We start from the raw sequence: 11359 nt of genomic DNA on the forward strand, positions 1-11359 counted from the left end.
AACTGCTAATTATAAAATAAGTAGCTTTATGATGTCTAGATTTGTTATATATGAACATAAAACAACACAGAAAAGTGGGCAGGAATTACTTTTATTGACAGCTGTGGCCTATTTACTTTCTAAAAGATAAATTATTCCATATTCCTAAACTTTATGATAATAAGGCTAGTGTGAATAGCTTTTCACTATCAAAGGCTAAGAGGGTATTATAAGATGAACTTAATGTCTTTAGGAATCCTCTATACAATCACTGGCAGTCTGCCTACCTGGCAGGACAACTGCCCCAACTTCCCTGCTGCCTGTGTCCTTGGCTGCCTCAGCTGAGTGCTGAGCTGGCCAGGAGGCTCTGGGGCTCTGGAGTGGGAGCTCCTGGGCAGCTGGAGCCACCAGCCAGCACCAGGACACAGCTGGGCTGGGGAGGCAGACTGCCCACACATAAACCTTGCAGGAATGGGCAGTGTTTGCATGCCAAGCCAACAAACATCAGTCCTGGCAGAGCGTTTTTCATCCGTTTTTGTACATGCCATGCCACAGTTTGATCCAAGAGCAATCTTAAACATAAGAACACCATGCCCACAATGAACAGTTACTCATATTTCATGTTGTTTCCTGGGCAGGCCACAAAACTAAGCTTCTTAGATTTACAGGCTTAGCTGTTTTAAGATGGCATAACCACAAGGTGATTGCTCTTTGAATAGGAATATAACACAGGAAGGATTTTGCAGCATGATTCTTTTGGGCACAGGATATTACCAGCTGCTTTCAATCAGTAGGAGTTACTTAAAGCTCTCCCCTACTGAATTTCACTACTGAAACAATAAATGAACTGAATTACGTGTAAACTCATATTTTAATTACACAGCTGTGACCCTCAAGAAAGGCAAGTCAGTACTGGGAAAAAAAAAGGTGAAACTGGCTTGTTCTTAAGAGAAATTATTTTCAAGTTTCTCAAGCCAATCTGAGTTTTAATCTAGCACAAGGGGAAGAGTGAATGTCAGGGCCTTGGTTTCATACCAAGTGATGACCCTTGAGTTTCAAGTCAGCATTAGGACAAATTAAAGACACCACATTCCACCGTCAGTGTATCACCTCTTCAGCTGATGCTTGGGCACTGTAACATCTTTCCTCAGCACTGACAGTGACAGCAATTATTTGGCTTTTCATGTAAGTAAGATCATAATAATGTCTTATAGTTTGTCCATAAAGGTTTGAATTCAAAACACTGAAGCACCATCCAACCATGATGAAACCACTGAACCCAAAAGTGATGGCACAGCAGAAAAACCAGGGAATTAATGTCTAAACAATGAATGTTCACTAAGTGCAAATCATGAAAAATGAGAAGTAAATGGTAAGCCCTGTAGGCAGACAGGTCAGTGAGAGGAGGAAAGAAAACCAAAAAAAAATCCCACTAACTCCCCTGAGTCTTTGTCCTTAGAAAATAAGCAGGCTGTCATGAATCACGATCACAAACATCAGCCACCAATAAACATTCACAGTCAGCCCCTGTGACTGGTATCAGATGGCTCTTTCCTTTGTGTGACTCAGACATTGATGGTTTTAATCCACACACAAAAATCTTCAATAATTTAAAGAAAACACCACGGGAGGTAAGAAAGCAGAGTTTTAATAAATGGGTTGCAAGGGAGACAGGACTAGGGAAAAAAAAGTAATTTTCATTTTCCAACTTCTAAAACAATTTTGAAAGAAGAGGAAAATATAAATGATGACAGAGATTTGAACATGTCCTTTTCATTAAATCAAGACCAGTAACAAATTGTGTTCTTCAAGGTAAGTTTTTTCCCATTAGCAACACACAGGCTTTTATCCTAGAAATTAAATACTAAAGCTACAAAATTCTACAGGAAGCATACTCAAAACCCTGTTGGAAAGCAAGTTATAGCTGCACTGGTTTTGGTTGGTTTTTAGGAGTCACAGGGACAATCCACTGTAACACAAAGACAACAGAAACACTCACTAGCATTACTTTCATTCTGAAACAAAATTAATACCATAAAACTAAAACTGTACCAAAAAATTAAAATTTATTCCCCTTATCTAGTATAGTATAATGGAGAGCTTCTTAATAAGAAGTTTCCAAGCAGTATTTTAATTCAAACTTCGAGATTTGAGAAAAAAAATAACTCCAGGAACACTCTATAAAATCCCCCAAGGATTGAGTCTTTGGAAAGAGCAGCAAAAGGCTGTTTGCAGGAAATTACTCAAAAGGATTCCATTCAGTGACTACAGCATTTACTATAAACCAGTAAGTGCTGCATACACAGCTAATGTAAACAGACATGTAGCTTTTGATAAAACCATCTGCAATGCCTGCACTGTGCTTCTACTGTTCTAAAACAGTCCAATCTTTTATTCTAAATCATCTCATAATATTCAAGTATTTATATATATCATAACAGTTCTTCCAATTCACGTCAAGACAGCATATCCTTGTGTATATATAAATATATGTATAAAACTCTCCATCAGACTATCAGATTTACCTCATTCTGTTGTTCACACAGAAAAATGTTACTAAGTTTCTGCAGCTGTCAGCTCATTTCCTTCCCAAAACCCTCTGCAACCAACTCTTTTCCAGATTGCTCACTCCTGACAATAATTGCTCAGAGCTGTTTCTGTGCTGCCTTTTGGCTTCTGTAGCCTCCAGATATAACAAAGGAGAGTTCATACATGTCAGGGTGGCCACATCTACATATACATGCACAGACCCCTGCTTTGTGTGCCAGGGACAGGAAATGCAGAACAAAGCTGCAGGAGGAGAGCAAGCTTCACCAGAGAGGTAATGCACTCTTGAGCACCCTTACATCTGCTGAAATGTCAGTTCCACCTGCAACAAGCATTAAAGTTCTTATACATGTGGATTTTAAAACCAGGACTTCAAAACAAAACCCCCTCTTCCTCATTCCAACACCCTTTCAGAACTCTAGGGCAACTTGTTTTATATGTTTGGATTATGTTTACCTTTCCCTTATATAACATTTTCTACACTGTCAGAGCATCATTCCCCTTGGGCTCAGATTCTATTTCACTTTGATTCTTGTTCTCTTCTTTTACTTCTTTAGAGCTCTTCACCTTCTCCTCAGTTTCTGCTTTAACTACCTCTGAATTCTGTTCTTCTGTCACACTTGATGGGTTTTGTTGTGCATCTTCTTTGTTGCTCTTCACCACCTCCTGTAGATTGTATTTTCTGAACAGAACATAGTCCCTCACCACACTTAAGCAACAGACGGTTTTTATTATTTCCACCACAACTGTGTATTGTGGATTATTAAGATCAACCTTGTTTTCTGGATTGAGGCTACCCACAATTCCTGTAAAAGAAGATGCAATTTAAAAGCTGGGAAAACTGTTGAAGAGCATAAGTATGTCTTGTTTCTCATAATTGCAGTGAGATAATTTTTCTGTTACTTCAGTTCTACTGGTGGTACATACTGTGACTCCTGCTCTGTTCTGCTATTTTAAGCAATTACAAAAATAATTGGCTATAACTGAGGGGAATCTTGCCTCCTCTCTCTTAATTTTTATCCATTCAATAAAATACTCCAGTAAGATGGAGCTATTTTATGAGCCACATATTGAACAAACATAATAACGGTACCATTTCTATACAGCCTCCAGAAAGAAACCCTAACAGCAGTCATTTCAAAGCATGTACAACTGATGCTGCAAATGGGATTCAACACTGCTCTCTCTTCTGCTTATAGTCTCTCAAGACATCAACACCAACAAGGAAAACTGATGTCAAGCTTTTTTTAAGTCTCACAAAAGCTTTTAGAATTTAACATACAGGTTTTAAGCAACAAATGTGTATGTCCATTATAACTTCTTTTAATAGTCTGACCCATGCTGTGCATGCAAAATACTTGTGCATGTAAACTTGTTTTGTTTCGTGTGAAATCCATACATACCTGCCAGTTCCTTAATTACTTCTTCCCTACTCATATGGCTGTTATTACGAGCTTTGTAAACTATTTGAAAAGTACCCTTGTTAGGGGCTTTAAACCAAGGCTCAAAAAACGTTTCTGTGTATTTTTTCATATCTTCCATAAAAGCCTTGCAAGTTCCAGAAATGGGCAGCATGCGCAGAATGACTCTCGTTTTCTTCTTTTTAGTGGTGTGCATATCCTTTAGTATATGGTGTACCAGGTTCTCGGGTTCTACAAGAAAAACAGTTGGGTATGAGCAACAAATTGAAGGCATTATCTCCCCTCTTCCCCTTCTAAATAATAAGCTGAGAACTTTGCTGCACTGCTGTCAGCCTCAAATCCTTTTATGTAAAGTGTTGTTTTACTATACCAAAACTAGAGAATCAAAGATTGTTTTGTCAAAGCAGTTTCCTCTACTTTTAGCTTCTTCACTAACAACAAAATTTAGTGGCACAGCCAAAGGAAAGGGTATTTGTTTAATATATGGGTGTTACTTGGAAGCCACACTCTGTGGCATTTTACTAACAGTGCTGAGGGCAGTTTGCAATACTCAGTATCAGCTGAAGTCCCACCTATGCCCTGGGTTCTGATGAAGACCACGTTGTTGGCACCACTCTCCACCGACTGGAACCGCCGCAGCTTCTGCTCCGTCGAGGCACGGATCTGGCCAACCTCCTTCTTCAGAGCTGCCTCTACATCATCCTCATCCTCCTCCCTGTCGCTTCCAGACAGCCTCTCCTCGTGATCTGAAAACTTCACACAAACACCATTTGTTGGTGAGCACGGAGCAGCAGCGCCCAGCTGACAGCCCGCGCAGGGCCCGGGACACGGGGCACGGACCGGGCCTTGGGTCCGGCCGGCAGCGGGGCTGCCAAGGGGCTCGCCCGCAGAACCTGGGACATTCAGGGCCGTGGCGCACACGTGGTTTGTTCCACACACGCGCGGTTTTTTCCACACACGCGCGGTTTGTTCCACACACGCCGTTTGTTCCACACACAGGGCTGGAGCCGAGGCCTCGGGGTGCCGCTCCCCCGCCAGCCCGCCCCGAGCGCCCGCCGGCCCCGCCGCACGCACCTGCTCGGGCCCGTAGAGCAGGTCCCCGTACTCGCCCAGCAGGCTGTAGGCCTCCCCCACGCACTTGCGCTCGTTCATGTTGCAGGTGATGAGGATGCCGCGCATGCCGGCCTCCAGCTGCCGCCCGGCGCCGCGGGGCCGCTTGGCCCGGCCGGCCCCCGCCACGAAGTGCCCCTTGGGCCGCCGCTTCCGCGCCGCCGGCTCGGCCGCGGCCATCGGGCAGCTCTGGCAGCTCCGCCAGCACCGCCGCGATGGCGTCAGCGCCGCGCCCGCCCCGCGCCCGCCCGGCACAGCGCCGCACCTGGAGCGGCGGCCGCGGCAGCGGGGAGCGAGCCGCCGGGACCGACCCACGGGGAGCGAGCCGCCGGGACCGACCCACGGGGAGCGAGCCGCCGGGACCGACCCACGGGGAGCGAGCCGCCGGGACCGAATCGCTGAGACCGAGCCTCCGGAGCGCGGGTCGCGGAGCCGGGCTGGCCAGCACTCTGGTGGCGGGCGCAGCCAGACTCGTAGCTCTTAATGCTTTCGCTTCCCTCGAGCTCCAGAGTTGAAGTCTGTGTTGTAACTCCGGAACTGGGGGCAGAGGAGCAGGCGGACGCTCGCTAGAGGGGAGCGAGCGACCCTCGGTCCAGCTCTGCGTCCGACACCCACCCGTGCGCTCCACGGAGAGAGAGGCTCCCCTGCTTCACTGCCTGCCCGACTCCCGAAGGTGTCACGGTTAGCGAACATGTGCTGACAGATGAGTCGTGCCCTATAGTTTAGTTCCTAAAGGAAAGTGTCTGTGTGCATCCCGGTCCGTAAGAGTCGCCTCTCTCTGCTGTAACTTTTAAGCTTCTTGGGGTAAGAATTGCAACAGGTTCTGATCTGCGGAAAAAACTGACCAAGGCAGCTGCTCCAAATTCAATGTAAGAAAACCACCATTGGAAGCAAACTGCACTAGAAGTAAAAAATTCAAGTACTTGCTGCCCTTTTGCAGGATCTTTTACAAGGTAAGACATTGCAGATTTACACAGTAGTGTAAAGTAAGACATTACACTATATCCTTCTTAGTTTAGGTTTGAATACATTCTTACCTGATTCCCATCATCTGTCTGTCCCAGGCTACACTACAAGCTAAAGCAGACACTGATACAAATGAAATGGGAAACTCGGGGAGGCAAGAGCACAACAGTAATGTATGTTAAATAAAGTATTTAATGAAATATCAGTATCATATCTTTATTGTTACTTAAAGGATAAAAAACTCTGTAAGAGTTTAATAGAATACTATTGCTTCAAGAATCATTTTTGATGGATGACATCATCTAAAGAGATTTTTAAATGTTTCAAAAATTAAAAGTTGCAGGCATTACATTTAGAGAAAAAATGCAAATAAAATCTGTGTCATTGAAATCTTTAAGGACTGGACTAGTAAAGTATTTAAAATATATGACAGAACAGAAATTTAAGAATTGTAGCAGCTGCTGCTCATACTCTAATTTTAGCACTTAATAGTTTTATCTGTTCTCTCACACTTCATTAAGGAGTTACTTTATGATCTGATGATATTTTTGTGTGTTTGAGCAACTTTCCTTTCTATCAATGTTAACCAAGAACAGTCCTTTTTGTCCCACTCTGAGAATATGTATCTGACATAATTTGACTGTCCTGATTACATTAAGCATTAGAGTTTAGGATTCAGATAAAAAATGTTATCTTTTTTCAAGTTCTCATAGAGGGTCTAAGACACTTTTTGTAGGAGGAATTTTCTGTATTACTAGAAACAGTTCCAAGAGAGGCCAAAGCGTTAAAGGTGAGACTGTTAGATTTCTCTTTCAGAAGTGCATATTCCCACTTGAAGTATCCACAACTTTTCTTATTACCTCCTTGCTTGCCAACAGGACAACAAAAAAATGCTCTGCCGTGATTTGGGCCAGCATTTGACACAGAGAGTTTTTTGGCTCTTCGGCCGCAGTTACACAGAGGGGGAGTTGATTTTCCATTTCTCACAGCTCGTACAGACTCATTCAAATTGACTGTAGAGTTCAAAACAGCAGGAGATACTTTGGGCAAATTTGAACTTCTCAAAGGTAAGGAGTGAGCAAAAGAGGAAGTTTTCTCTTGATATATACGAAAAGACTGGTTTTTTGCTGGTGGGCATGTTTTTGGACTAGTTGGCTTTCTTTTAGGAGCCTGTAAAGGAATAGAGTAATTTCTAATTAATGCTGATTGTGCTGAAATAGCATTTCCTTTTGCAGATGGTAACTTAAAAGCTGAACATTGTGAAGTCTGCCTTTGTACTGTCCCTATATCATAGATTGTCGTATCAGGACTTTTGTAAACAGACCTCAGAGGTTCCATGGGTGCTACACTTTCCTCCAAACTCTGATTATCTGAACTTGTCACAGCCAATTGTTTTAAAATAGTTTCTTCTTCAAGCACTGTTAGATTATCTGTACTTGAGTCATCTTTGAGCTGAACAGAGTCTGAATTTTGTTCATATTGAGATTGTGGTATCAAAGCAATATCTTCCCAGTCTGTCAGCAGAGACAAGCACTCAGAACTGGTGCTGATGTCCCCACTGGAGAGAGTAACTGAGGGGATGGTGGTGGAGACAAGCACCAGCCCTGATCCCTGTACAGGGAGGCTAGGCCTGGCTGTTCTCAGAGGCTGCCCAATGCTCAATCCCTGCTGGATGCCTGTTGATGCAGGACTGGGACATGGCTGTGCCAGAGCCAGAGGAACAGGAAATCTGTCAGAAGAAGCTGCTGAAGAGCTTTGGGATTGAGCATGGAACTCAGTCCTTGAGCTGCTGCAGGGTACAACATGGACATCTGCAGAGGGATCAGTGCAAGTGATCTGCTGTTGCCCAGTCTGTGCATTAGAATTTATCCTGTTTCCAGCAATATTGTTGTGTTTGTTCTCAGCCACAGATTTTGTTTCACAAGTTCCATCTCTAGATGTTTCAGGTCTGCTCTTACTTCCCAGTGGAGTCTTGTCAGTGATGTTTACAGTCAGTGTTCTGGAAATTGAATTACTCTTCTGGTGTGCCTAGGGAGTCCATAAACAAAAGCAGATTCTGGAAAGTGAATACCCAGACATTTTGGGAATAAATGTACAAAATTAATAAGCGTATCAGCCTAAGGATGTTCTTTCCAAATCATAGTCAAGATGCTGGGTTTATTATTTGAATAGCTCACCTTTCTTCTGTATTGCAGGCTACAAAGCAAGTAGACAGGAAGATACAAAGTAGTGACTAACCTTATCCAAAGATTTAGTAATTTTCAGCACACATCCATCACAAATCAGCCTCCAAGCAAGACGAGCAGTATTCCGGGAATCATCCAACCCTTCCAAAGTATGGTCATATTAATGTCTTTTTTTTTTAACTGCTACTGGGGATAGTTCTTATTACAGGAAAAATGTAATCTAGATAAGCCTTACATGAATGACAAGGAGTCACAGAACTGTGACACTTAGTCATCCAGTTCAAAAAAAGGAAGTGGAAGTAGAAAATTCCAAATAATTCTCTGTGCTGAAACATTTGAAGGATTATCCATAGACCTGAATATCTGTTCACAATTTTAAATATCCCTGCTCTTTTCATTAATCAAGTAAAAAAAAAAAAACAAACTAACCACCATATTGTGCTGGAATTGTCTCACATTAACATGATACCCAGAGCTATCAGGTAAAATCAAGTTTCTTTATCTTCACCTCTTTTCTTTCGCATTTTAGCAATTCATAAATTGATCTTGTGAACATGCACTCAGTAGCAGAGATTTCAGAAATTAATTATGAGGTTAGAAATAACAAACTGATCTCAGAACACTTTGCCTTTCTTGTTTTGATGATCTGGTCTGTTGAACAGAACATGGCATAACCTGAAACAGTAATTACTACTCAGAGTAATGACTATTAACTAGCTGCTTTAGGTTAAGTTAGCTAACTAAAGCTAAATAGTAATGTTTAGCTTTATAAGATACATATATTTATATATATATATTAAAATGAGGATCATCATGCTTACCAGAATGTTCCCGTCCTTCAAAAGCTATCCCCAAATCCTGCAAAGCTCCATTTAGCCCTTTAGGCTTTCTGTTATAGAAGGCCTAAGGAAAGAAATGCAGGTGCTTAACATGAAGCATTTCAAAATCTTTCCCTAGTGAAGCAAAGCTATTTTGGGAATATCCCCTTATGAATAATAAATCTCACAAGGCAATTAAGCAAGTTGGGTATCTGCATTTTACAGTGAGGATAAGACCATAAGTGACTTACCCTGTTAGAAATCAGAATGGAAAGAACCATGAATCCCTTCTCTCAGTCTTAAGCAAATCCATTCTGTCTGAGCTCTGAAAGTCATTTGTCTGCACTCTATGGCTTACACTGATGAAAGTCTTAACAGACTAGCATTGAAGAATACAACTATAAATAATACCTTAAGATGCAATCAAAGGCATAGGCATGTAAATATTTGGCATAGGTAGGGATATTTTTGTAAGTGAAAAAAGTGAGTACTACTACTTGCTCCTGATATGAGTATCTGATTTGATCACTAGAAAGGGGGAATATTCCTGGTGTTTATCTTTAGAGACCTAATTCTGCTGCCTACCTGTAAGGTACCTCTAAGTAGACTTTAACGAGGACTTCCTTCACACCAATATAAGGCACACAAGACAAAAAAAGATAGGAAGCAAAGAGAGCAGAATATGTCAGGAAAGGAAGAGCAGCTCAAAACACAAAAAAAGCCAGGTTACTGTGGTCAGTGGGACATACAACCCTGCCTTGTAAGCTCAGTTACAGTCAGCCTTTGAGGTGAGGGTGGGTAGAAGTGTTTCAGTCTGTCAGTCTTCTCACCCTATACGTTGCTTTGAGATCAATCCAGGAATTCAGAATGTCAGGTTTGCGCAGCTGCTTCCTTTTACACTCGTAGTGCAAACACACGCCCAGGTCCCAGTCTGTGCAGAGAAAACCACAGTCAATCCACTACTACAGAACTGGCCTAAAATCCACATATGTGTCCCTTTATGTGGCCTAAAAGTCTACATAAAGGGACACAACATGAACACAGTGTCAGCATCCTGTGCTGCTGGATAGCAGGCACAGGCTGTGAAGTGATTGTCCATGGGAAACCCTAGAGTTGCTGCAATGGGACACCAGAAGAAGCAAATCTCTGTTTTAGTGAGTAACTTCATGCAGTTAAAGATCTCAAAGACATCATTAATACATTTAGACACATTAAGAATAGTCATACAGTTCGCTAAAGCCAAAAATTATAAGTGTCAGACCCTGGAGTCAAAAATGCAGTGAACATGTCAGGATTCCATGGGTTTCATATTTTCAGTCCTATCCCAATATTCCATATTTATAATATCTAATAACAGGATTTTGGCTGCCTAGAAGCAAAGACAATCTCACTGGCGCCACCTAATGTTATTACTCTGCAGAAAGAGCAAATGAAAATGTTACTTACCTGTCCAAGTAACAAAGGCACACGCTTTTGCATCTGAAGAATTACTCTGACTATCTGTACTGAACATAATTTTCTTCTCCTTTTGTATCATTTGAATCCATTTCAAAAACTGAGATAAGCAAATGTTGAGAGGCACCCCTTCGTCAGCTTGTTTCTTCAAGGAACAGAACAAGAAGCATGTATGTGTTAGAATGCACTGAAATTCATTTGAGGCTTGTTTCTTTTTAGCCCTTTAAAGGCCTCTTTAAATAAAACAGTAAACAGCAATTGTACAATTTTAAAACAATGTTAAGTCACTATTATACCTGTGTTATGCCAGTTAGTTCTGTACAGAATTCAGAGAGAATAGGATGCTCTTGGGGCTGGACATACATGTGGAATTCAGATTCAATAGCTCCTGTTGAGGTGTTTAACAGGACTGCTGGAAATTCAACTACAACAAACACAGAAGAAGAAGAAACCAAACAAAACAGAAACAAAATACAAAGCCAGGAAGGTTAAAACTGTTCTCAGGAATAGCACCATTTTAAAATGGGTCCCTGCCAACTCAGCATATTCCATTATTCTATTCTACATAAAAACATATAGTTTAGATTTCAAGCATGATGCTGGCAAGGTCAAGGTGGGTTTAATTCCTGTGATTTGCTTAAGAGCTGGACTCAGTCCTTGTCGGTCTCTTCCAGTTCAGAATATTCTGTGATATATATGTATATATATGACACGTAATGACGACACATGGTTCAAAGCCAGCCCGGTGCACTCACTGATCTCGGGCCCGCGCCGCCCGCGGTCCTCCCAGCACGTGGCCTCGAAGTCCAGGACGATGAGGAAAGGGAAGCGCTGCCCCGCGGCCGCCCGCGCCCCGCTCCGCGCGCTGCTCCGCGCC

General features: G+C 42.3%; 2 protein-coding genes and 1 long non-coding RNA gene across 3 annotated transcripts; 1 reads left to right on the plus strand and 2 right to left on the minus strand.

Moving 5' to 3' along the window:
• Window positions 1-1606: 1606 nt before the first annotated feature.
• Window positions 1607-5237, minus strand: THUMPD1 (THUMP domain containing 1). The gene is made up of 4 exons (XM_015642904.1): window positions 5022-5237; window positions 4520-4700; window positions 3930-4178; window positions 1607-3332 (listed from the first exon to the last, which is right to left on the minus strand). The coding sequence occupies exons 1-4, from the start codon at window positions 5235-5237 to the stop codon at window positions 3004-3006; spliced, it is 975 nt and encodes a 324-aa protein (XP_015498390.1). The 3' UTR covers window positions 1607-3003.
• A 99-nt stretch (window positions 5238-5336) lies between these two features.
• Window positions 5337-6989, plus strand: LOC107211118. Its single transcript, XR_001524088.1, has 3 exons — window positions 5337-6010; window positions 6122-6196; window positions 6902-6989. It is a non-coding gene; the product is annotated as an uncharacterized LOC107211118 (long non-coding RNA).
• A 929-nt stretch (window positions 6990-7918) lies between these two features.
• ERI2 (ERI1 exoribonuclease family member 2) lies at window positions 7919-11322 on the minus strand. Its single transcript, XM_015642660.2, has 7 exons — window positions 11238-11322; window positions 10779-10906; window positions 10474-10627; window positions 9858-9958; window positions 9031-9112; window positions 8201-8219; window positions 7919-8051 (listed from the first exon to the last, which is right to left on the minus strand). The coding sequence occupies exons 2-7, from the start codon at window positions 10845-10847 to the stop codon at window positions 8015-8017; spliced, it is 462 nt and encodes a 153-aa protein (XP_015498146.1). The 5' UTR covers window positions 10848-10906; window positions 11238-11322; the 3' UTR covers window positions 7919-8014.
• Window positions 11323-11359: the final 37 nt, after the last annotated feature.

The sequence above is a fragment of the Parus major genome, chromosome 14 (assembly GCF_001522545.3).
Source record: "Parus major isolate Abel chromosome 14, Parus_major1.1, whole genome shotgun sequence".
In the NCBI taxonomy this organism is placed as follows: domain Eukaryota; kingdom Metazoa; phylum Chordata; class Aves; order Passeriformes; family Paridae; genus Parus; species Parus major.